Source organism: Eptatretus burgeri, chromosome 5, assembly GCF_056783735.1.
Source record: "Eptatretus burgeri isolate ZD-2024b chromosome 5, Ebu_testis_v1, whole genome shotgun sequence".
In the NCBI taxonomy this organism is placed as follows: domain Eukaryota; kingdom Metazoa; phylum Chordata; class Myxini; order Myxiniformes; family Myxinidae; genus Eptatretus; species Eptatretus burgeri.
In genome coordinates, this window is record NC_140965.1 from 101,494,872 (window position 1) to 101,522,578 (window position 27,707).

Consider the following 27,707-nt stretch of genomic DNA (forward strand, 5'->3'; position numbering starts at 1 on the left):
AGTAGGACAGAAGGTGGAGTCATCTGCAATGAGATAAAGAGGATTTTCCAGAGAGTCAGAGAGATCATTGATGAAAACCAGGAAAAGAACAGGGCCTAGAACGCTGCCTTGAGGAACTCCAGCCTGGACAGGAAGAGGGGATGAGAGAACTCTATTTCGGGCCACACATTGGCTGTGACAGAAGAGGAAGTCTGCGAGCCATGAGTGGAGATGGCTTTGGATACCATAGAAGAGAGTTTCATGAGCAGGGCATGGTGCCAGACCATGAGCAAAAGCACGCAATATGTCTCGGGATATGGCTCTGATTTCATGTCTGGCATTGAGTACCTCGATCGATTGTTGGGAGAGCAGAAGCAGCATATCAAGGGTAGAGTGACCTGGTCTGAAACCAAATTGATAATTGGAGATCAAGCCATTGGAGAAGAGGAAGAATTCAATGTCTGAAGTGGTGACGGATTCCATAACCTTGCTGATTATAGGGAGAAGGCTGATTGGTCTGAAGTTGCAGGGTGCTGTTTTTGCACCTTTTTATGCAGGGCAGTAATGTTTACTGATTTCCAAGCAGATGGCAGATGACCTTGAGCAAATGAGAGGGTGAATAGAACAGAGAGAGGGTGAGCAAGATCAGAGGAGCAGGTTTTTAGGGCACGTGGGCTGATGCCGCCTGGAGCAGTTGCAAAATCTGAGTCGAGGTTTCACAGCAAACTCTCCACTTTGTCAGAAGAAAAGGACACAGGGTCCAGGAATAGTTGGGTGCGACTGGGTAAGGTGGGTGTGGAAAGTGATGGGTTTCGGACACAATATTTAGATGCAAACACCGAGTTTAGGCATTCAGCCTTTTCACGTGCGGTGTCAGCAGTGTAGCCATTTGAGGTAAGGGAGGGGATGGAGGGGGAACATACACCAGAAACAGATTTGATTTGATGCCACTGGGATTTGGAGGAGGGAGAGAGGTTTGAAAGTTCAGACTTGAGATTAGAAAGATGTTGTTTTCTGGCTCTTCTGAGGGTAGACATACACTTGTTCTGAGCTTTATGGAAGGAACTGATATTACCCTCAGCTGGGTTTGCTTCCCATGAAGCAAATGCAAGTTGTGTCAGGCCAACTGCCTCACCACAAGCTTCAGTGAACCATGGGCAGGAGGAATGGTAGGACAACCGAAGACAAAAGGGGATAAGTCTGTGCATGAGAGAGAGTAAGTTATATCTTCAAGTCTTTCCACAGATTCTCAAAGGGAATGAAGTTGTGGCTTTGGGTAGTCCACTCAAGGACTCTCACGTTCTTGGTTTGAAGTTATTCCAGTGTTACTTTGGCTGTATGATTGAGATCATTGTCCTGTAATAACATAAATCTTTGCCAAAGACTAAGTTCTTTTGCACTCTGAAGCAGGTTTTCCTCAAGGATTTGCCAGTTATTGGCTCCATTCATTGTATCCTCTATTCTTACAAGTCTCCCTGTCACTGCCACTGAAAAGCATCCCATGGCATGATGCTGCCACCACCATGCTTCATGGTAGGGGTGGTGTTAAAACAGCTCTCATGGTCTTTCACATGCCTTTTTGCAAACTCCAGACATGCTGTCATGTGCCTTTTTCTCAGAAGTGGCTTCCATCTGGCCACTCTCTCATAAAGACTGTTGTCCTTCTGGCAGGTTCTTCCATTTCAGCCAAGGAACTCTGTAGTTCTGTCAGAGTTGTCATTGGGTTCTTGGTCGCCTCCCTGACCAAGGTCCTTCTTTCCCAGTTGCTCAGTTTGGTCAGACAGCCAGCTCTAGGAAGAGTCTGGGTAGTTCCATATTCTTTGCATTTCCTAATGATGGAGCTCACTGTGCTTTTGGGAACTTTCAACACTAGAAATTGTTTTATACCCTTCCCCAGATCTATGCCTCTTCACAATTCTATTTCAGAGTTGTACAGACAGTTCCTTGGATTTCATGGTTGAGTTTCTGCTCTGACATGCACTGTCAACTGTGGGACCTTATATAGAAAGGTGTGCTTCTCTCTAAGTCATGTCCAATCAATTGAATTGGCCACAGGTAGACTCCATTCAAGGTGGAGAGACATCTCAAGGATGATCAAAGTAAATTGGATGCACCTGACCTCAATTTGGAGTGCCATAGCAAAGGGGTTGAATTATTATTGATGCCAGACATTTCAGCTTTTCATTTTTGATTAATTTGTAAAAAATTCTAAAAACGTGTTTTCATTTTTATCCCCCGCCGCATGGCGGAAGGGGGATATTGTTTCATGATGGGCTATTTTGTGTATATCGGTGACAAAAAAGTTTTATTTAATGCATTTTAAATTCATGCTGAAACACAACAAAATGACAAAAGTTGAGGGGTGTGAATACTTTCTGAAGACACTGTATATCATGACAACTGGGAGAAAGACAAAAGAGCTGTCATACATAAAAAAATTAATGGATAGATTGGGTATTGACAATGAAGGCTAATTGGAATGGCTAAGATAAGGTCAGCTCAATTGCAACGGAGAACGGATCATTGTAAATGCCCAGGACCAAGGACATGACACCAATGGCTTTAATAAAATGGTGGGACTGAGTCAATTGGACAAGTGTATATTTTGCAAGGTAGAAACAGCACGAGTCACCTCCTATCACGATGTGAAAAACAACTCACGTCAGAACAGCTGTACACACAAAAGGCACAGCAAGGTATGTAGAGTAATCCACTGACACCTGAAGAAATTTCAATATGCCAATACCACAAAACTCATGGAAACATGAACCAAAAGCAATAATTTAAAACAAGAACGTAATGCACACATACAAAATGATGATCCCATCCAGCATAAACACAGAAAACACAAGTCTGAAGACGACAATGGTTCACGAGTGGTATTTGATGATGTAGATTGTTTCAGAAGTCAAGGATGAGACAATGTGATAATTTTTGACCAAGGATCAACATGATGATTAATAAAACATGATTTTTTGATTGATAAAAAGGATCAACATGATGTGGTACAGGTGACAGGTTATTAGCTGCAAAATGTTGAAAACCTGGTTTCGTTCAACAACTTTCAAAATTTGACCTTTGCATAACCTTTAAAGGTCACAAAACAATGTGGACATTAAAATATGGAAACAGGATACATGCTTTAGCTTATTGGAGTTAGTTCGTCGAAGAAGGTTGAAAACCCGGTTTGATTCCCACAACTTTGAAATTTTGACCTTTGTGGCCTTTAAAGGTCAAAGGTCAATGATTATGACCTTTGGTGCAAAACTTCCTCTGGAACATTCCAGGAACAATATAATGTCATATAGGCTATAAGGCATTTCACACTCCTCGGATAATCCATACTTTGATGAAATCAGCGTAAAAACAAACTTGAAGGGGGCGCCACGGGCAAGGTGTTCGAGATAGAGAAAATAGTTTGAAGACTTCAGGTGAGGAATGACCTCAAGATTATGCATAAAAAATATTGTCATCCTAGCTCTCAAAGTTTGGGCGGTCGTATGATTTTTATGTCAAAATTCGCAATTTTCTAAGTTTTTGACCTTGTGACTTTGACCTTGGGACTAAAATGAAAAATCGGAGAACGACAAGTTTTAGATAATTCATTTTGCGATTCAAATACCGAAGAACCCATTCCATTCAGTCAATTCCCGAGGAGAAGATAGATTTTAATCCCACTACCCCCTAAAAATGGCTATTTTTTGGGCGCGGCTGCGCCCACAATGGGCGTAGCACACCCTTATCCAGGAAAACACAACTAGACATTGATATCGAACACATAACCAAGTTTCATCAAGATCAGATCAAAGTCCACGGAGTTATGCTCCTAACAGAACAGAAATATAACGAAAGACACACAGACAAGCTGGTAGGCAGACATGGGTAGTCGATCAAGTCGAATTTAGTCGTTTTTCAGCCGTTACTAGCAAACAAAAGCGTCCATAGCAACAGTCCTTTCTCATACATAACTAGGACATACCATGACCCGACCATACCAGTTTCATGTATATCTAACTCATAGTCTCTGAGATATAACGAACTTCGTTTTTTTAGTTTTCGACCAGGGTTCATTCAAAGTCTATCTTCTCCGACAGTTTTCATAGGATCCGGCTGGAAATATTTGACAATATGGCTGAATGTACTGCCCACAGTTGCTCGTGGCCATATTTTTGATTTTCTGAAAAATAAATTTTTGAGATTTTTTTGAAAATTTTAAAGGTCCGTTGCTAGGCAACGGATGGGTCCATAGCAACGGTTCTCATTTGCACACAACTAGGTCATGGTATGAACCTGCCAACCAAGTTTCATCGAAATCGCCATTGTATTAACGGAGCACTGGACAGAACAGTCATACAGACAGACAGACAGACAGACAGACACACAGACATAATGAATATAGTGGTCACTGGCTGGTGCTCGTGAACCAAAAATTATGTGGCTTGACATAGTACTCAGATAGAAAAAAAAAACAGGAAAATAAGAGATTGCTAATTGAGGTTTCAGTACTCAGTGATTTTGGTCTAAATAAAGCAAAGATCAAGAAAATGACCAAATATCAAGACCTCAACAATGAAATGAAAGATCCTGGAAGTTGAAGAGTGCCAAAATTGTACCAGTGATAACTGGAGCAATGGGAATGAGAAAGGAGAACCTTATAAATATCCTACAAACCATTCCTGGGAACATTACCACAAATGAAGTACAGTTGGAGGCTGTCTGGTGCTCGGTGTTGATCATGAAAAAAGCCCTCAGAACAAAACTCTGAGAACAACAAAACTTCACAACTTAGCCCATGAATCACAATCCCTCACCAAAGTGAAGGTGGATACTTTGAGTTCTGGGAGGACTCTGTTCCACATTCTGAAACCCGAATTATGGAAGTAGGAAACCACACAAACGCGCACACGCGCGCACACACACACACACACACACACACACACACACACACACACACACACACACACACACACACACACACACACACACACACACACACACACACACACACACACACACCACAAAAAATCAATTTGTATAATTGACCACATAAAGGTGGTATCATGGCTCATTGAAAATGTTTTCTTTTTAAATATAATTTTACAACTCATCCTGGGTTCATTTGTAAGTCATTTCACTTTCTCATCAAGTCTTGCTCTTTTAGCCATTTCTCCACTCAAGCTCCAAGCTGTACATCTTCATCCCATGTCTTTGTTTCCTCCACATAGTTTTGTCTTCCTTACATGCAGTCCATCTGTTTACACTGACTCCACTACTCGTGATTTTGTAAATAATCCACCTTGTGTTGTTTGTATTTCCTTCATGAACCTCAACAATTTCAATAAAATGCTTCATGTGGGACAACTCTCAGAGATTTAACACAAACAGAAGAAATATATCTTTCCAAGGGATTGCTGCCAAAAAGAGTACTTTCATATTTAAAGTCAGAGAGTGAGTGTTTAAAGAATGAGTTTGGTAGACCACTATTTCCTCTATCGATTGGGATGCTGATAGTTTGGTTCGCTCAATCACAGAATGACTCGGAAGCAGTTCACTGTGGTGTGACAATGATCTCAAATTTATTTTACAGAAACTGGTCAACAAAATGTTTATTCTCATATTCACTCAAACTTGGAAGTTCGAACTTGGAAGTTGCAATGTGGAAATTTATCATCTTAGTTTGCTTCCAACTACCTCAATCATACCAACAAATATAATTTCTCATGGCATCGGACATTTAAAGTCGAAGTGCTGGGTTTCAATGTCCTTAAAATGATGGTATGCCATTGGCTGTACTGGATGTGAAGATTTGAACAAAGGAACGATAAAAGTGAGAAATGACTGAGTACTCAGAGAGAAAAACCCAACAATGGGCCCAAACGATCTTCAATATTACACACCTGTTTCTCTTTTACCTTTTATTTCCAAGATTATAGAACATGTGATTGATAATGGAATACTTGCACAAGCATTCTCTTTTATAACGTATCCCATCTGTATCTCTGCACCTGATCTTTAAATTATTGCTTTGACTTGAATGGTTGGAATCTTAATTATATCTATTCCAGACATTGCCGTTTATTCATCAGACCCAATTCATCGATCTGTTGGTGTTCTCTCGGAACTGGTTCTTGATCTACTCAATTTCTCTTATCTGCATCCACTTGGTATTGTTTTGAAAAATTTAAATGCAAACCATCATTTTTATGTTGTTGACACCCAGATCATGTTTCACTATCTATTTCTGTTTAGTATCTACCGAGTAGCAAATGCAATACCAATATTTAAAAAGGATCCAAAGAGGAATAAGACAACTCAGACATGTCAGTTGCTCGTCATTTGTTGGGAAGATCCGAGAGATATCAATTAGTAATGAGCTGGGAGCCATTGAGATAAAGTAAACTAGTTAAAGGCAGTCAGGATGGATTTACTAAAGTGAAGTTTGTGTTTCACAAATATATTGGAGTTCTATTAAGCAGTTTCTGATGGAATGGATATCTACACTTTCAGAAGACATTTGATAACGTTCGATCTGAAAAAAATGTTAGTGAGGGTGAGTGCCCGTGCAATGACTGGTAAAGTAACAAACTGGATTGAAAACTGACAGTGATAGGAAGCAAAGAGTGTAAATAACAGGATGCTTGGTTGGGAGGTTGGCCTCATAAGTAATCAGGTGTACCTCAAGAATCAGTGCAAGGATCATTATTATGAAAGAACTGTCGGCCTACTTGGCTTTCAAAGCTTTTTATTAGCAAATTGCCACCTCCTCTCCATGAGCTGAGGAAAGGAATCAGTCCACAGATGGACTGCTCCTGGAGTCGAGTTGGCCAACCATCTATGAGAAAGGTTATATATTGAAAATATTAAACAATGTGTAGATCTATTCAGGATGGAAAATTAAAATACTTAGCATATAAAGGTGATGCAAAAAAACAAAAAAGGACTTCACCTTTTTACGAGAAGTGCAGCCAGAGGACAAGATTGCGAGAGTTTGAATGACATAGGATGCTGGGAACCTCGCGCCTTCAAAGTAGACCATGCCATTGTGAGCTTTATTGTTCAGAATTCTGATCAAAATCTTCAGGCTTTCTGCAGAACAGGTGAACACAGAGGTGTATTGAAGTTATTTGTGAAATATAACATCAAAGATGTTAAAATTCACAGGAGACTGTGGACAATTTAATCATATATGCGTCTCATTTTGTTGTGTTTTAACTGGTGCAGTGGGTTCAAAAAGGGCCATGAAGTCATGTTATCTCCAGCATTCTCACATACAACCAAATTATATCAATGGAGCAAACATTAATCGTGTTGAACGCAAATAATTTTGAAGAATCACTGAGCAATACATGAAATTGTCGATGATTTGAATATCAGTGTTGGAAGTGTGGAAACAATAATTAATTCACCCTTGAAATACAGTCAGGTTAGTGCAAGATGAAGACCAACTTCACTCTTGGTCAAAAGGCAAATTGTGTGGTTATTGTATCATTGTTTTTGGAATATGATCAGTTGGAAGGAAATTATATATTTTTCAGAGAAGACTCTGACATGTTATGAGATTAAGGTCCATCATTTCACTCCTGATCGAAAGAGAATGAATATGTGGTGAATCCCCAATAATGATGTAGATATAGAGATGTACAGATGTTGAGAGATCGATCATGAATGCAGAACATTACTATCAATCATGTTTCCGGGAAACTTTGGAAAACTCATAACCATGTTGGAATTCAATGTAAGTTTTACGAACAGAACAGAAACACCTTTATTACCATTTAAAACAAACTTCAATGGAAAAATGATTTGCAATATGATTTTAGTCAACACTCAAAATGAGCTATTTTATGACAAATGACCTTAAATATGGTGAATTCCACTTTCTTTTTTTAATCACATGTGGTCAGAATTTCGATCATCACGTGTTCAGAATACACCTGTTTGTACTATGTGCACAAAAAATGGAATTCATACTGTGGAAGAAAAATCATTAAATGTATAATGTACCAGCAACAAGTGAATTTAATTGAGAATACATGAATATTATTTTTGTACTACAGTTGATTTGGCCGTCAGTAATGTTTCTCTTTTCCCAACAGTCTTTTGACCTACATATTGTTGTGGCCCGGGGGTCGGTGGCAAGAACGACCGCGAGGTGGGGAAGTTTACACCGTCTCCCAGGAATTATAGGCCGTCGCTCCGGATAACTCCGAAGCCGGCGGGTCGATTAATCGACCGTGAAACGCCAATTTCTTGACCGCGTGGTGTAGGGTTAATTGTCTAGATCCCAATACACCTAAATAACCACACAGTCTTGGCTACCGGGGATTCACGCCCTCGGAACGTCTTTCTCGAACCGGGTCACTCTACCGACTATGGTAGAGTTCCAACTCGTGACTACCAACTCCAGCTCGGTTGCAGCCGAGCGAAAACTGCCAAAGCCCTGCCGGCTAGGATTAACGGATTATCGGGGATGAAACCCCATCTGAACTCAGACCCGGACCATGCTGGACCAAATAAAGAAAGGACAGAAATGAGCTGGGAACATTTCTAATAATTTATTTACAATAAAATCAAAAGACAGAAGAGGCGAGACTTATCGCGAATATGCAATGCAGTATTTACAATGATGAAATAAACACTTAAACAATTCTACAGATAGATGGTCCACACACAATCACACACACAAAAAGAAAAGAAACCCCAGAGTTTTTATTGGACCCTCCAGCCGATGAGAGAGACGAGCTGGGGGTCAGAGTTTGGATGGGCACCTGTGGGTCCTCAAAGGTCCCAGCCGCACGAGTGGGACTCGTGGCTCGTGGCAGCAGCCGCGTGTAACAATCGGAGCTCCGGGGCGGAGATCAGGGTCACGGACGGGACCCACCAAGGCTCCATGAACAGGCTGGTTCACTCACTCTCCAGCCCAACCACCGTCAACCAACTTGTCACCACTCAAGTACTCAAGATCTCCCAGCACCAACGCCAACGACAACCGACAAACGAGTTTGCTCGGGGATATACATCTCCTCCCACACGGGGAGGGGCCTTAGCGAGATTCATCTTGCTGTCCATCCCTCATTGGCCTACGGCCGCACGCTACCAGGGCGGAGCCGTGGCCCCTGTTCGGAGACCCCATATTCTCCAAGTGGCTTTGCTTGCGAAGAGTAACAGGGTCAATGCTGAAAAAGCCATACAAGAACTACGAGCCGAGGACTGGAACCGTGAGCCCCCCCCCTCTCGGCAAGTCAAGGTACAAGCAGCCAACGGGTGGTTATGGCACGTGATGGGCAGGTTGGATCATGCAGATGGGATGGTTGTTGGTTGTTAGATGGCTTGTTGGAGGATTCGTTGGATGTAAAACCGAACTAAAGACGTCACAATGCACACATTTAATCCTCCCACTAAACAAAAAGACGGGGTCCTGACTACACACATACTTACTGGCATAACTAACTTTGGGACCTGAATGTTGAGTGCGCAGGGTTTCCAGATTCATAACAATTTTGATAAAAGGGATATCTTACTCTGAAAAAGGTCTTGCTCACTGCATAGAAACAGGCTGACCTGGTTGATAACACTGCAAACTTTTGCCCTGAGTGTGTTATTCTTTCCTTTCCATCCAAAGTGGCCATGTATTGCAGTTCTGAGTTATTTCGCCAAGTGGCTATTAGCTCACCCTGTAGTTGAATTGCCCAATGTCTCACCCTCCCATTTTTTGGATGTCAAATGCTCACAAAACAAACAAGAAAAGAGCAATCAGAGATTGCAGACCCTCGCCAGGACTTCTTTGGAGTGGTGTATTTTTTATAAGGTTGAGGGTAAATCCAATATGGCTGCGAAAGCATGTGACCTATGATATAATATGTATGAACCTTTTGTTCCTCATGGACAGGCAGTTATACGTGTAAAGTTTCGCTTTGAATTTGTTCAGCCATTTCAGAGAAGAAGATATTTAAGTTTTTTTAAAACAATATGGCTGCCGAATCACGTGACCGATAACGTCATTCAATTTTTTTCTGTGGATCATTTTTACCCTAGATGAAACTGAAAATTTTTCATATTGATCAGCAGATATGGCGTTCTACATACGCAATTATCACGTCATAACGAGAGCCCATACGACGTCATAACAATCACTCTGTTCCCATGAGGAGTACTTGCTGTGTGCCAAGTTTCAATTTTTTCCTTGGTGCGGGTTCAGAGATACAGAGGTCCAAAGTTTTTCCGTTTTTTCAATATCGCTGCCACACCACGTGAACTATGATGGTCATAATTATCATTATAATATTCCTCATGAATAGTCGCACCAATAGTCAAAAAATTCGTCTCAATCCGACAAGCGGTTGCAGAGAAAAACACAAAAGTTCTGTGCGGACAAACAGACAGACAAACGGACCCAAATGCAATACCCTCTCCTTTGGCGAGGGTAATAAAATGTTGGCAGCATTTAACTTGCTGCAGGGAACCTCAGCATTTGACCTTGGATTCCCTTCACAGAGGTAATGGAATCCTGTCTTCTTGAACTGTTGTTGGACATTGAGGAGCATCTGCAGCTCCCGTACAAGCAGGAGGCACTGCAGTTGTTTTGACCGTCAGTTCTGGAATTGAAACTGGAAGAAGTTCTGACTGTAGAGAGGGCAACAAAGTCAGTGTGCTACCAACTGATGGAGTTAAATGGTCAGCATCCTCCAACTTTCTCAGAAATCATTTTTGTAGCTGATCTTGATGCCTCCTCACAAAACCACAATGTTTCAGTTCCATGCCAAATGAAACAGGCTGGTTTGTGACACAATCATCCCACATAACCATCGATCACCTTTTGATAATTCCCTCCATAGAGCACAAGACCATTTGACAAAGCACGCTTAATTGTGTCTGTCATGCTGCGGTTTCTGTTTCATCTGTTGCCCCTCCACATGAGCGGTGAGGTCTTGATGAAGTCGATCTAGTGGAATTTTAAGTCGACACCCATTGATGAACTTTGCAGGAGTCTCATTGGAAGACACATGGGGAGTTGCTTGATACTTGAACAGCACATGAGCAAGTTCTATGATGAGAGCTCCACTCTTGATCTTAGTCAGACCAGACTTGATAATGCTCACTGCCTTATCTTCCAAACCATTGGAGGCTTGGTAGTACAGAGCAATTTTGATATGCTCAATACGTTTTGTGGCATGAAGTCCTCAAACTCAGCAGTGATATCAATTTGAACCATTGTCAGAAACCACTACATCAGGTACATAACAATGTCTTATTGGTTGAGGTAGAAGTAGCTGCAGTAGATATAGGCACATTAATCCACTTTAATTAAGCATCGAGGATGACGATGCATCATTCTTCACCAGTGAGAGATAGACCTAAAAATGATCTTGGGAAACAATCTTGTTTTGGGAAAAATCTTGGGAAAAAAAACAATCTTGGGAAAATTATAGGGGCATAGAGAAGGCCCCTTTATGTGGTATGTGCCATGTGGCAAACTATAGAAAAGAAGGGACATTGCATAGCTTGTGGAAAATGCCAGACAATGGAAAATAAGACACATTCAAAAAAATAATGTGTGCATGCTGCCCTTGTGTTCTTCGGAGGAACCAAGTAAGACTCTAGAAAAGTTTATATATAGGGGTGCCAATTTTTTTTTTTAACAAATTCATCACACACATGCACATACATTATCTTATGTGTTTTCGTTTTCAAGTTACACACACACACACACACACACACACACACACACACACACACACACACACACACACACACACACACACACAAAAAAAAACTTTACGTGCTGGTGGGTTTTAACCTATATATGTAGGGTGCCCCTTTATATGAACTTTTCCAGATCATTACTTTGTTCTTCCGAAGAACAGAAGGGTAGTACCGCATGCACACAAGATTTTTTGAATGTGCCTTATTTTCTATCGTGTGGCATTTTCCACAAGCTATGCAATGCCCCTTCTTTTCTATAGTTTGCCACATAGCAAATAAAGGGGCCTTTTATATGCCCCTTACATTTTCCCCAATAATGGAATGGTCTCTCTTTATTTTTTTCTCAAATGTTTCAGCCAGTTTTCTTCTAGAATTAGAGCACAAGAAAAAACTGATTTTTTTTTCCAAAGTCCACTTTTACAGTGTCCCTAAATTTTTGCCATGTCCTAATTATGTGGCTGCGGGTAACTTTGAAGTATCAACAAGTGTCCCTCTATTCATATTCAAAATTTCATGAACATTCATCCAACAGTTCATAAGTTATGAGCCCTCGCCTTTGACTATTTTACTACTGGGGTCGAAATTTTTCAATGTCAAAGTTTATGGAGTTCTCCCGTATGAGCAAAACTCGCAAAAAAGCAAACACCATGGCATTTAGGTGGAATTTGTTTCATAAGCCATTAATTTGACGTATTGTCTGATGTATATTCCAAGTTTCAGCGAATTTCAATGAAGAGCCTTTGAGATATGAGCGCCAACACATTTTGGGCGGATGGACAGACTGACAGTCACCAATATTGATGTCGAGGGTTTTCGTTAAAAACTCAAGAATGCAGAAACGGACGTTGCTGAAATTTGGAACATATGACCTCGATGTACAAAGGATTTACTTCGGAAATTAGCAGCCGATTTTGTCCAGTAGAAGTCGAGAAATGAATTTTCAGTACCTGTGTTAAAGTTGGGTGCAGAGAAACCATTCCATATAAATGGAGATGGAGGGGTGCTCCGGACTTCTCTTGACTGCTGCAGGAGTCTCTGCTTCTAACAACACTGCCATTGCATACTTGTACTGCATAAGAACAGAACTCAAACTCATAGCTAATGAGCAAAAAGTAAAAAATATGGCACTGAGGTTAAAAACTCAAGAGTGCGGAAATGGACGTTGCTGAAATTTGGAACATATACTGCACCTCAATGTGCAAAGCATTTACTTCTGAAATTTGCAACCAATTTCATCTCGTAGAAGCTGAGATACGAATTTTAAATCCCTGTGTTAAAGTTGCAAACAGAGAAACCGCTCCATAAAATTACTCCCGTGTGGGGGTGACGGTCATCTCTATAATACCACAAGTTCTCAATGTTCAGTTCAGGTAACCGCGAAACAGTCCTAACTAACCGTTTCGATTGAAATAGTTCACAGAGATACACTGGGATAATACTACTAATGACATAATTAATAAATATGTATTGTTCATTTAGCACCCGGATAAACACATCAGAATCACCAGGAAGCGCAATACGTGGTTTTCCGGTCCGTCCACTCTCTGGGGACATTTCACTTCCGGTTGTAGAAAAAAAACGAAAAAATAGGCTTAGCTCTCGGAGATTATGATAATCCTGTAGGTTATTCTTCACTGATTATAATGCAACTTTCAGAATGAAAATTGGTCAAGTATTTATAGAGATATTGAGGTTTGAAAAATCGTTAGAGCTTGCAAATTCATTCATTATTAATTCCACAGAAGTTTCGTGACACTGCACAAGGTAACATGTCAGGTATGAAAAACATTTTGTATGCCAGATTTTTTAATTATTAATTCATTAATTATGGAATGTACTCATTGATATATTAATCAGAAAGCCCGAAGCATGTAGCATAATTTATCACTTATCCCCTCATCCGGGATCCGTGGCCTCACCCCACAGCCTGCAGCCCAATGTCCGCCAGTGATTATGTTAGATATCGGCACGATCGAGAGGAGCCTGCGAATCATCCCTGCTGATGCACTGAATTGATGCAATCGTTCGGCCAGAATATTCGTTGTCAAGATGTTGCGTGATTAAATCACCAATACAGTCACTCAAATTTATACCGCCGACATACTTCTTAACAATCACCTTCACCCCAGAAACCACAGTCAATCTGAACCACGCTGGCCACTGCTCAGACAACATGACCGGACGACTGCGCAGTTCTACTGAGCAGTTTGGTTAAAGATGACTCGGCATTTTGGCGCGCGCTCACGAAATTATATTTTGAAAATAAATGCTGACGTTTACATTTCGGGTTTTGAAACTTTTGCACCTTCGGCGGAAAATGTATAAATATAAAAGGCTAAAAATGTGTTTTATATTTATATTTCATTTGTCCTTCCTTCCTTCTTTGCGAATCGCATCGGCGTTTTTGGCCATCTTCCAGATCACGTGACGATCAAACGGGAAGGAAATTCAAAAATCTGTCTGGTTAGATACAAGATAATATTTTTTACTATCATAATCAATAAATAGTTGCCGAATATCTTGTAAAATGGCAGACGAGATAGGTTTTGAAAATGGCGATTTTTATTACTTACGTGACCTCGTGACCTCGTCCCTGACCTTGAACCCGGACAAAAGTTATATCGTTGTGCAACACTCATCGACCTCTACCCACATACTAAGTTTCATCAAGATCGGAAAGAAAAATTGTTGACGGACGTACGGACGGACGGACATTTGGTCCGGATTTATTAGGTCATCTCGGTAGAGATGGCCTAATAAAGGGAGGAGCTCTTCACACCTCCGTTGATATATCAAAAAGTTAGGGATGGATTTGGATGAAATTTGGTGGACAGGTTGGTTGTGTGACCAGGACGAATTTGTTTGATTTTAGTGAAGATCCGCATGTGGATACGAAAAAATTTTTTTTTTATTTTTTACGTGATTCTTCTCCTTTGAGATAGTGCCAAATATATATTATATTTCTACATATACAGAATATATACAAAGATATATAAAAATCGACTCCTACAATGCTCTTCTTGCCGCATAAGCAACATAAATAAACCATAAAAGGCTACCCAAGGTAGACCCTTTGCTGTTTCCAACCCTTCCCAGAGTTCCTCCACAGCTGTAAAGATGTTCACAAATAGTACACACATGGGAATCCCAATGCTACACACCCCTTCAGCTGCCGGACCAGTTTCATCGCTTATTGGCGAATCATGAGGGATAGCGCAGACTGCAATGCATACCAATGAGGCTCCCAAGCATGTATCATGTGCAAACATCAAAAACAGTCAACATATCAATGAAAAACAAGACCCACACATCTCTCACCTGCGAATGGAGGCAATAACCAATGAGGTTTCATCTCATCATTTTAAACCAGGTGGTTAAGAATATATAAATAAATTGACTCCTCCCATGCTCTTCGAGCTGAAGAAGCTGAATAAAGCAACCATGAAAGGTTACCCAAGGTAAGCTCTTTGCTGATTCAAACTCTTCCCAGAGTTCCTCCACAGCTGTAAAGATGTTCACAAATAGTACACACATGAGAATGCCATTGCTTCACACCCCCCTCAGCTGCTGGACCAGTTGATTTATTGATATCATGCTGGCCACCTGGGTTCAATTGATTAAGCGAGAGCTACACTTGGTTATTCCCTCCATTCACAGGTGAGAGATGTGAGTGGGTCTTTGCTTTTCATTGATATGTTGACTGCTTTTGACATTTACACATCACACATGCTTGCGAGCCTCATTGGTATCCATTGCTGTCTGTGCTGTCACCGATGATTCACCAACAAGTGATGAACCCGGTCCAACAGCTGAGTGTGTGTATAGCATTAGGATTCTCATGTGTGCACTATTTGTGAACATTTTCACAGCTGTGGAGTAACTCCAGGAAGGGTTTGAAACAGCAAAGGGCTTACCTTGGATTACCTTTCATGGTTGCTTTATGCAGCTTCTTCAGCTGGAAGAGCATGGGAGGCATCAATTTATTTATACAATCCAAACCACCTGGGTTTAAATGATTTTGTGAAACCTCATTGGTTATTGCCTCCATTCACAAGTGAGAGATGTGAGAGATGTGAGAGATGTGAGTGCGTCATTGCTTTTCATAAATAAATACATATCTATACTAAAAAAATGTCAGTGTGTGTGTGTGTGTGTGTGTGTGTGTGTGTGTGTGTGTGTGTGTGTGTGTGTGTGTGTGTGTGTGTGTGTCAGTGTGTCTCTTCCATAACTACAAAATTATAAAACCTAGCAGCTTGAAACTTTGTATGTACACTAAGAAAACTCAAAGGAAATGCAAGAGAGTCATTCCATCTGAAATCACCAAATTTAAGAAAATGTTCCCAGTTGACCCCCTCAGATTTACTTTAAACTGTCATAAAATAGTTCCCAGGTATCAAAATTAAGCTGCGTAAAATTTTAGGTCCATAGATGCGGTCAACTCCGAGATATTGAGGGTTGAAATTGTGGTTGTGGCCCCATTTTTATGGTCGTTGCGAGCATCACAAAATGAACGGCTACTTTTAAACTCCCACAACTTTTTAAATATTAATGCTAGAGCCTTGAAATTTTCAGAGATTATTCTTCTATAACTGCTCTGTAAGAAACAAACATAAAACGGAGTATAGCTCTATTAATTTTTATGACCTGATCAGTTGAAATCCAGAAAAAAATGTTGGTTTTGTATGAAGACCCAACTTTGAGACCCCATATATTTTTATTGACCCATCCCAGAAGCTTGACATTTTTTCAGGTAAAAACTGTATGGTAGTAGTATTAAAATAGATGTTTACTTTTCTTAATCAGTCATATATAATACAGTCATGATCCCTCAAAAATTGAACATTTTCATTTTTCCCCGAAATGCAGGTGAGGATTGCAAATTCAAATTTACAAAAGTGTCAAATATCAAAGTGGTATAATGTTTCTATCAATATTTTAAAAATATTTGAATAAATGATGTTCTGCCAGTGCTGTGCGCGTTGTGTGTGCTATTTAATGAACAGTCCTTTTACATGTAGTACATGTATATACAATGTACATACATATCATCTGCTATTAGGATACCATGAACACAATACTTTGAAATTTGAATCTGGGAAATACCTGGGAATACCTGGGAACCTGGGAAATACCTGGGAACTATTTTATGAAAGTTTGAAGTAAATCTGAGGGGGTCAACTGGGAGGCCTCCGGTGATATGAGGTGGAATGACTCAAGAGTGAAAACTGGATGTTTGGGTGAATTAAAGCACCCCTTTTGAAGATAATTAATGGCCTCATTTAATTATATCCTTCTTCAGGCGATCCTCGGCCTCCTCACTGTCTGGGGTCTTAAGGCATTTCCTGGGTAACCTCGCTGGGGTCTGAAGCTGCCATGTTTTTTTCACCTGCTTAACCATTCCTTGACTTGGAACAGGCCGCAACGATTTCTTAACGATAAAGTTGTTTTTTTTCACTTTATTCACTCATATTATCGAATGCTTGTTCATCATAGCTATGAATTGCTGGGTATATTACAGTGCTTATAAACGCATGGAGACACCAGCGTTCATGGCTTTATTTCATTTGCACATATGAAAAAACAAGAGAATCTCATAAACTAAGCAGAATTACAAAATATAAACTCCAGATTTGAAAGTATCAACAATTCTGACTACTAAAAAAAGTGTTGATTTGTCCAATTTGGATATTGCTTGGGCGTTTCCGGAGTGCAACGTTGTATCGACGGTAATTGGTAATCGCTGCCAAGCAAGTATTCTGTTGGAGTGCTTGTTTGAGTGCTTAAGCAACTTACCCAGTTGTACAGTTCGTGTCCCGATCGGGATGTACAGTCGACAGTTACTACAAGGTAGAGGTACGTTCAGAGCACACGGACGTATTACATATGGGTAGATTTTGATTTGTGGTGACTCTCAGTGGGCGTGTGGGCATGCCATGCCTGTTAAGGGTGCCATGGTGACAAAGTTTCATACCGTATCTTATTGGAGGTTATTTCAGGTTTTCCTTTGTCCTCGGTTTTGAGGATCGGATATCGTCCGGACTAAATAAATGTCAAAATGTGTTGCAAAATGTGATAATTTAAAGAAATACCGAGTCTTATAACTAAGCCGATATACCTATTTACTTTAAGCAAGCAAGGCTATGGTCCCTACTTCTCCATAGATACACAAGAAAAAGTGAAATTTCCAAAGCATTATAATTGTCTTTTTCTACTGTTTTGAGAATTATATTGAGTGAACAAAAAATTAAGGAACGCGTCAAAATTAACCAGCTTCATTAGGCTATATGATTTAATGCATTCACTGCAAGACCTCACGTCCTATCTCCCAGAGGAACTGCCTATCCTAAAATCTGCCAGATCTGTGTCTATATTTTCGAAAGTTTCGTGAGGTGCTCTACAGGGAATCAAAGCAAATCTGTTAAAAAAACGGACGTTTTAAAAAATAACTTATAACGTTTGCGCGGACCACGAACCGATGTACGTGACAGGTGCACAGACAAGCAGACAAGATGTAGGATTATCTGCAATGTTTATTTCACTGGCGAATGAACTTTGCGATGTCTCCAGGGATTTTCTGTATTAAGCTGCAAATCTTTTGTGGATAAAATCATGATTTGAACAAATTCATTCTACTTCATGAACTGCTGCATGTGCAGTGAATTCAAGCTTTAAAGTTAGAGGGATCCTCAATGATTTGCAGCGACAGCCTGGCCAACTGTTCCTTATCAACCATTTAATTGGAGTGCTTGCATGAGTGCTTAAGCCACTTGCCGAATGCCGAAGAGTCGACAGCGGTTCCGCAGGATGTGCTTCAGAGCAAATCGTTCACTCGCTGTGGACGCTTTTGCCCAACACATCATTCAGAGTGAGTGGTCCATGCTCCATCACACTGAGTGAGTGGTTTATGCTCAGTCACCCTGAGCAAGTGGTTCGTGCTCCATTACCCTGAACGTGTGGGTCATGCTCCTTCACCCTGAGCCAGTGGTTCGTGCTCCGTCATTCTGAGCGAGTGGTTCATGCTCCGTCACCCTGATCGAGTGGTTCGTGCTTCGTCACCCTGAGCGAGTGGTTCGTGCTCCATCACCTTGAGCGTGTGATTCATGCTCTGTCAACCAGAGTGAGTGGTTCCTGCTCTGTCAACCAGAGTGAGTGGTTCCTGCTCTGCCACCACGAGCGAGTGATTCATGCTCCGTCACCCTGAGCGAGTGCTTCGTGCTCCATCACCTTGAGCGTGTGGTTCATGCTCCATCACCCTGAGCGAGTGGTTCGTGCTCTGTCACCTTGAGCGAGTGGTTCGTTCTCCGTCACTCTGAGCGAGTGCTTCGTGCTCAGTCAGCCTGAGCGAGTGGTTTGTGCTCAGTCATATTGAGCGAGATGTTCGTGCTCCGTCACCCTGAGCGAGTGGTTCATGCTCCATCACCCTGAGCGAGTGGTTCATGCTTCGTCACCCTGTGCAGGTAGTTCATGCTCCGTCACCCTGAACGAGTGGTTCATGCTACGTCACCCTGAGCAAGAGGTTCGTGCTCTGTCACCCTGAGTGGGAGGTTCATGCTCCGTCACCCCGAGCGGATAGTTCATGCTCCGTCACCCTGAGTGTGTGGTTCATGCTCCGTCACCCTGAGCAAGGGGTTCGTGCTCTGTCACCCTGAGCAAGAGGTTCGTGCTCTGTCAGCCTGAGTGGGTGGTTCATGCTCCGTCACCCCGAGCGGGTAGTTCATGCTCCGTCACCCTGAGTGAGATGTTCGTGCTCCGTCACCCTGAGTGAGTGGTTTTTGTTCCATCACCCTGAAGGAGTGGTTCATGCTCTGTCACCCTGAGTGAGTGGTTCATGCTCTGTCACCCTGAGCAAGAGGTTCGTGCTCTGTCACCCTGAGCGAGTGGTTCGTGCTCCGTCACCCTGAGCAAGTGGTTCATGCTCCATCACCCTGAGTGAGAGGTTCATGTTCCATTACCCTGAGTGTGTGGTTCATGCTCAATCAATCTGAGCGAGCGTTTCATGCTCCATCAACCTGAGCAAGTGGTTCGTGCTCCATTACCCTAAGTGAGTGGTTTGTGTTCTGGCACCCTGAGCGAGGGGTTTGTGCTCCATTACCTTGAGCGAGTGGTTCATGCTGCATCACCCTGGGTGAGTGGTTCATGCTCTGTCACCCTGAGCGAGAGGTTTGTGCTCTGTCACCCTGAGCAAGAGGTTCGTGCTCTGTCACCCTGAGCGAGTGGTTCGTGCTCCGTCACCCTGAGCAAGTGGTTCAAGCTCCGTCACCCTGAGCGAGTGCTGAGTGCTCCATCACCCTGAGCGAGTGGTTTGTGTTCCATCATCTTGAGCGAGTGGTTCGTGCTCCATCACCGTGAGCGTGTGGTTCATGCTCCGTCACCCTGAGCGAGATGTTCGTGCTCCATCACCCTGAGTGAGTGGTTCGTGCTCAGTCACGCTGAGTGAGTGGTTCCTGTTCCGTCACCCTTATCGAGTGCTTTGTGCTCCGTCATCTTTAGTGAGTGGTTCGTGCTCCATCACCCTGAGCGAGTGGTTTGTGCTTCATCACCCTGAGCGAGTGGTTCATGCTCTGTCACCCTGAGCCAGAGGTTCATGCTCCGTAACCCTGAGCCAGAGGTTCATGCTCCATCACCCTGAGCGAGTGGATTATGCTCCGTCACCCTGAGCGAGTGGTTCATGCTCCATCACCTTCAGCGTGTGGTTCATCCTCCGTCACCCTGAGCCTGTGATTCATGCTCTGTCACCCTGAGTGAGTGGTTCCTGCTCCGCCACCCTGAGTAAGTGACCATGCTCCGACACCCTGAGCCAGTGGTTCGTGTTCCGTCATTTTGAGTGAGTGGTTCGTGCTCCGTCACCCTGATCGAGTGGTTCGTGCTTCATCAGCCTGAGTGAGTGGTTCGTGATCTGTCACCCTGAGCGAGTGGTTCGTGCTCAGTCACCCTCAGTGAGTGGTTTGTGTTCCGCCATGCTGAGCGAGTGGTTCGTGCTCAGCCACTCTGAGAGCTTGGTTAGTGCTCCGTCATTCTGAGCAAGTGGTTCATGCTCTGTCACACTGAGTGAGTGGTTCGTGTATGCTCCGTCATGCTGAGCGAGTGGTTCCTGTCCGTCATCCTTCGCAAGTTGTGAAATAACTCCCAATTTCCAACCCGTTTGCGGTGTTAATGTTTTCTCTACTACCGAGCCAAATATTTTTTCCACCTGTCACATGCAGCTGTTTTTAAAGAATAATGTTTGTAAACATATCCCTGAAACATCTACAAATTTGCAAGCTTGTTTTTCGGCTAAAGCTACTCAAGTTTTCTGGATTGCATAGAGTAAGTACTGGAGTTGGTAATCGCACTGAATCCAACTTGTCAATTCGCAATAAGGTCCAAGCACGTGTGTGTGTGTGTGTGTGTGTGTGTGTGTGTGTGTGTGTGTGTGTGTGTGTGTGTGTGTGTGTGTGTGTGTGTGTGTGTGTGTGTGTGTTCATAACACATAACATATTCTCTCTGCTAACTCCCCTACCAAGATGCATATATATATATATATATATATATATATATATATATATATATATATATATATATATATATATATATATATATATATATATATATATATATATTTTTTTTTTGCTGCGAATTCGCGCCCGCTGTCATGCGGACGGCCGCGTCACTCGAATGGCGGCCGCCTCGCCCACCGGAACGGACAATTCAGTCGTGACCCTCTCGGACCAACGCTGGGAGCTAGTCAGGGGTGGGGGTTTAACCTCACCACGATCCTGCCAATTGCCCACCCGCGCAGGATAGGGTCGCTCGCCAAATTCGATCTACCTAAGTACCTGCGTGAATGGTCGACCGGGCGATCACACCACGCCACAGGCCGACTCGGGACACGAACCGCTTAAGCGGTCTGTTCCGTGCTGCAGTGATAACCGAGCGGTGTTATCGTCGGCCTCGACGGTTCCGTTAAATTATCGGGCGTATAAAGCCCACTACGAACCCTTTACGTGAAGCAGGATGGAGGGTCAATAAAGAAAAGACGAAGCGAAACGGGAAAACAGTTCACACAATGCACATTTATTACGCGACACACGGAAAGCACACAGATACAGCCGAACAGTCAAAATGCACATGTCGCAGTTAAAAGAAAAGAAACAATGACACAGAGTTACTACCGACTACGTGCACACACGGCTACACTGAAACAATTCTACTTTACAGACGGCGCCAGCACACATTTACTCAAAAGCAAAGGAAAGAAGCCACCCTCATAGACAAGGGGGCAGACGGGCCTGTAGGCCAATATGCGCGCGTGACCTGAAGGAGCGGCCAGGTCTGCGAGACCGGGGGGTCCTACCCGCGTCCTCGTGACGCGTTGGCAGAGAAGCCGCAGATGTGGCCGCGTGGCTGTGCCCCGACTCCGTGCTCCTTGGCGGGTTTCGTTGGCATGATGTTTGGAGTGGGGTGGGAACGGGGCCCCCTTGTTGCACTATCTCAACGCGGGGGAAAGGGTTGTTGATGCTGGATGTTGATTGTTGATTGTTGTTGATTGTTGATGCCCTGGGGGAGGGAGAATGGCTGGCTGGCTTGGGTCCCGTGACGAGCAATCTCACATCGCGACCTCGTCGCCGAGCGCCGTCCTTCTCGCCTGGAACCCGAGCTCCTTGGCCTCTTCCTACAACTCTCCTCAACCGACTGCAGAACCCAACTCGATGCCTTCACCACCCATCTCCACTCTCTGCCACACCGATGATTCGACTCACTCTGCCCTGCCGACACACACTGCTACTGCCACACTCTGCCACGATTCGCCTTGCGCTCACCGTTTTATTGGCCGGCAGGAGAAAACAATATGCAAATTTCCGGATCAGGATGACCTCGGGGGCAGAGCCACGCTCGCCAATTGGACAGAGGATCAGGGCGTGAACCTCCCCTGATCCTAGAATTTGCATATATCGATTTCACACAGACGCGCCTGGAGGTGGGGCCAAGTCGCTCCGCGCTTGCTAATTGGACGGATCAGAAGTGGGCGTGTAGCGTTCTTGATCCAAATTCTCCTTTGGAAAGGCCGCTATTTTCCTCGCGGCTCGGTGCGTATCGCTAAACGAGCCCAAGACAGCCCGACGCTCAGTGTTCACAGGTGATGCAGGAATGGCCGTAGAAGGAGAGAGGTGAGGGTGGTGGAGGGTTTATCAGTGGTGGTTTGATGGTTATGGTGCCATTTGGGAATGACGGTGATGCGATGTTTGCGGGATCGAGTTGTGAAGGTAAAGGTCGTGGCTGTTGGCGTTGTTGTTGTTGTTGTCTGAGTGTTGGTGCGTGGTTGTAGTTGGTGACGATGGCTGGCGTGGTGGTTAAGGTGGTTGTTGTGTGATGGCGGTTGAGACGTGGTTGGTTCAAAATAAAGATAGAACAGAAAAATGGCTATCTCAAAGCGTCGCAGCCCAAATGAATCACATAAATTCCCTCTAGACAACGGATTTAGGGCTAACTTCACATGTACTTAGAGATATCTCACCTACGGGCCCTTCATGGTGTAATGCAAATTTCCACAGCCGTAACAATATATATATATATATATATATATATATATATATATATATATATATATATATATATATATATATATATATGTGTGTGTGTGTGTGTGTGTGTGTGTACATATACATATATATACATATATATATATATATATATATATATATATATATATATATATATATATATTGTTGTGGTTACCAAATTCGCAAACCACCATTCAGGTCCCTTAGGTGAGATATCTCGGTAAGTATATGTGTAGTTAGGCCCAAACCCGTTGTCTAGTGGGAATACATGTCATTCATGCGTGCTGCGACTCTTCAGGATAGCCGTTTTTCTTTTACTATCTTTATTTTGGACCAACCGCCATTGTTACCACCACCAACCACAACATCAACCACCCACCGCGGCGCCGCTTCACGTCACACCTCGCAACCGTCGCATCGCCACCGTTCTTGCGCCGCTTGTGGGTACCGGTGTTGGACTCGTGCAGGGCGCGCGCCGAACAGCGTGTACAAAACCACGGATTTTCCGCTTCAAAAACGACACACGCCCACTTTTGTTCCGTCCAATCGGTGAGCGAGGGGCGATTTGGCCCCGCCTCCAGGGCGTTGGAGGGCGATCGCTATATGCAAATTTATGGATCAAAATGCATTCACGCCCACTTTTTCTCGGGCCAATGGGGAGCGAGGTGAAAGGTCGAAGGCAGGGGGTCAAAGATGAGAGAGCGAAGCCACGGGGCTTATATAAGCGACCGCGTTTGTCAAGAAGAGAGAGTTAAGACTTCGCAGTCGGTGGAGTTGGGAAGAAGAAGCCAAGAAGGAGTTGGTCGTCGTCGTGTGCGTTGGAGTCGGAGCGAAGGGGACGGAGCTGTGGAGAGGCGGCGAGGGCAGACGAGGGGGTGCTCGCGTCGTACCGGGAGCTGCACACCAGGGAGGCCGACGGCGCGACCTGGCCGAGGTGGAGACGCTCGTCGCGGGACTCGAGGCAGAGTAGAAATCCTCTATCCCCGAGCATCAGCAACCCCCTCCTGTTTCCCCCCGCGCTGAGATAGTGCGACCAAGGGGGCCCCTTTCCCACCCCCTACCAGACACTGCCCGCGAGGCCCGCGGAGTTGAGGCACCATCGCCGCTCCGCGTCTCATCACCAGACGGGTAGGCCCGACCCGGTCTCGGCCTCAGGCCCGCCTCATCCTTGAGGGTTCTCTTTTCTTTTTCTTGGTTTTGGATATGTGTTGTCGGCGCCGTCTGTGAAGTAAAATTGTATAAGTGTTGCCGTGTGCTCGCGTAATCGGTATTAGATCTGCATTGTCGCATTTGCTTTTTGTGTAAAATTGCATTGTGTTTCTTTTCCTTTTCTATGTGCTTTTGGTGGAATTGAATATGCGTGCTTTCCGTTCATCGCGAATAAATGTGCTTTGTGTTGAACTGTCTCCCGCTTCGCTTCGTCATTTCTTTCATTGAATCCTCATCTTGCTTCACGTAAAGGGTTGGTAGTGGGCTGAATACGCCCGATAATTAATCGAACCGTCGAGGCCGACGATAACACCGCTCGGTTATCCCGATAGTACGGAACGGGTCGCTTAAGTGGCCCGTGTCCGAAGTCGACCTGCGGCGAGGTGCGATCGCCCGGTCTACCCTCCGTGTGGGTACTTAGGTAGGTCGAATTTGGCGAGCAACCCTATCCCACGCGGGGGCTGATTGGCTCGATCGCGGTGAGACCGAAAGGTCCACCCGTGACTGGTTCCCGGCGTTAGTCCGAGAGGGTCACGACTGGATTGTCCGTCCGGTGGGCGACGTGCCGCGATTCGAGTTACGTGGCCGTCAGCACGCCGGCGGGCGCGAATCCGCAACACTGGTGTCAGGTCGTGCGATACAAATCCATCGCCCTCCTCGCGGCACTGGTATCGGAGAACAGGAAAACGGGCTCTCCTGTCTCCAGCTAAATTCACGGGAATTGGTCCAGGGGTGAGAGAAGCGACCCCCGATTCCCTCCAAATTACGAGCGATTCAAATTAACCCTTTAAGAGAAGCAAGATGGCGTCTCAAGGCGAGCGGGAGCCGGGGGTATTAGAAATGGATGTAGAATGTGTAGGATCCATGGCCCAGGATGGAATGCCCGTGCAGGAACATGAACTCGTCCAACTGAACCCAGAGCCCGAAATGGGTGCGGCAGCGGCCGCGGTGTATGACACCTCCCCACCCCCCTCTCCACCAAAACCCTTCCCCAACCCTTGCCGAAACGGCTCAGCTGAGTGCATCCGACATGGCCCAGCTATGCGCCATGCTGGCGGCAATGACACAAAAGATGGATGCCAATACAAATGAAATGAAAAACGAAATGAAAGGCATGAACGAAAAGATGGATGCGAATACACAACAAATGAACGAAAAGATGGATACAAATACAAATGAAGTAAAAACGAGGATGGATGCGAATACACAGCAAATAAACGGAATGGAAGCAAACATGAAGGAAGAAATGAAAGAGCTACGGGGTGAGACGCAGAACATGGGCCGATGCCTGCAGGCGGGCATGAAGGCCGTGACCAGGGAGCTGGGAATGGCGACTCCACGTGTGGGAGCAAACGAGCTGGAAGGGGGTGCAACGGCTGACAGGCCCGCGGTGGAGGCGGGTAAAAAAATAATTCGGGGGGCGTGTTGGGCGAGGGTCGTGACAGAGGAATCGACGGTGACCGAAAGGGGAAAATTAAATGGGGAGACCAAAACGTGCGAGACGAGACACGAGGTGACGACAACGGAAATAATAGTGGAGACAAGGGAGGTAAAGGGTGAAGAGTTGGCAGAGACACGGGAGACAGAAAAAATAGAGGAGAGACTGCACGATGAAGACGGGGTAAGTGACGCGCACACACACACGGAGGTAGTGGAGGATAATGGGGGTGAGCTGGCGGACTGGGTGGAGACCCAGTGCGAGCATCTGGATGGCCTCCTCCAGGAACGAGGGGAGGGAGTATGCCCCCTTGAGGCGAGTCACGACCAGGTGAGTTCGGTCGTGCTTTGCGAGGTTGAGAGGAGGAGTGCTGTGGACGGGTGCACGGAAAGCTTGGGGGGTATAGAGGCCCCGGAGACCCTTGTGGGGACACAAATCCCCAGTGTGGTTGTCCCTGTGTGTGTGGTGCAAGGTGTGAGTGCGTCCCCGTGTGTGGAAGCGACCCCGTGTGTGAGTGGTGAGGTGGTGATTGTGCCAGAGTACGTGCTTCCCAGCACGCCGTGTGTGGATGAGGCACCGTGTGTGGAAGAGGCCGTGTGTGTGAGTGAAACGGCCAGTGTGGATGAGGAACCGCGGTTGAGTGCCCCCGCGTGTGTGAGTGAGGCACCGCGGGTGAGTGCCCCCGCGTGTGTGAGTGAGGCACGGTGTGTGAGTGAGGCACCGCGGGTGAGTGCCCCCGCGGGTGTGAGTGGAGTGGTTTGTATGAATGGAGCACCACGTGTGAGTGGTATGAGTTATGCAAGGGAGACCGTGTGTGTGAGAGAGCGGTATGTAAGGGAGATGTCGGTTGGCATGCGGGAGCACGCAGCCGCGTCTCCCGGTGTGAATGTGATGGAGTGGACTGTGTGCGTCGTAACACGCAGGTGTGCGTGGGTGGAATGGAGGCGACGACGGAGACATGTGAGGAAAGAAAGCCGAGTAGCGGCTGTAGTTGTTTCGGGGACCGTGCCGGGTTCACCCAGCAGTGAGCACGCGGTTCGTGCTGTGCAACGCACGAGACCGCCACGTGCTCGCTTGCGAGAGTGAAGTCCCGGTCCGGAAACGCACGCGGTGGATTTGCCGATCCCGCGGACGGACAAAGTTTAGGCAGGATTATGGATTTGGACCGGACGGGTTCTCCACGCGATCGTGTGTGTTAAGCTCCAACGGGCAAAGCACATGTGTTCGCGTGGGGAACCCCTCGAGACGTGGGGCTTGTGTTTTTTTATGCGCACGGTGACGCCATGGCTGCACGTGGGGTTGGAATCCGGCAGGAGGGGTATCTCTGCCGGATGGTACCGTCCAAGGAGGGACGAGGAACACGTGCAGCTGCATGACGTCACGGGCAAGTGTAAAGTGCGCGAGCTCTGAGTTGCCGCGCAGGTGCTGCGCATGAAAAAACAAAAAAAAACAAAAAAAAAAAACAACAAGCCTCACTTTCGGGTGCACAGGATTCCTGGGCAAGGGGTGGAAGACCCCCTTACCTGGGCACAGGATGGAAACTAGTTAGGGGGAAGGGTTAGCTTAGTTAGACCGACTTCATGGGGCAGGGGTAAGTCCTCATGGAGTCCGTGGAATGGATTAGTTAGAGGGATTGTAGCCAGATTTAGGTGGGGAAATTGATTAAAGAGATTAGGAGACAGTGACAGACCTGTGAATGTGTAGAGGGGACGTAGTTTAGCTACGTAGTGTTAAAAGGAACGTGCTACTAGTTTAAGGGACGATGTGGGAGCACGAGTTAGTTAGGGGATGTAGTTAGGAGGATGGCAGAGTTCAGCGGTGTGTGTGTTGAAGAGTTG

The 27,707-nt window shown here is 44.8% G+C and overlaps 1 protein-coding gene across 1 annotated transcript in view; it reads right to left on the reverse strand.

The window, feature by feature from the left end:
- Nucleotides 1-27,707, reverse strand: part of LOC147027070 (uncharacterized) — a 207,244-nt gene that overhangs the window by 16,085 nt on the left and 163,452 nt on the right. Inside the window, exon 8 of the mRNA XM_085883226.1 lies at nt 6,926-7,065. Coding sequence (XP_085739352.1) covers nt 6,926-7,065 — 140 coding nt within the window. The remainder of the gene's footprint in view (nt 1-6,925; nt 7,066-27,707) is intronic.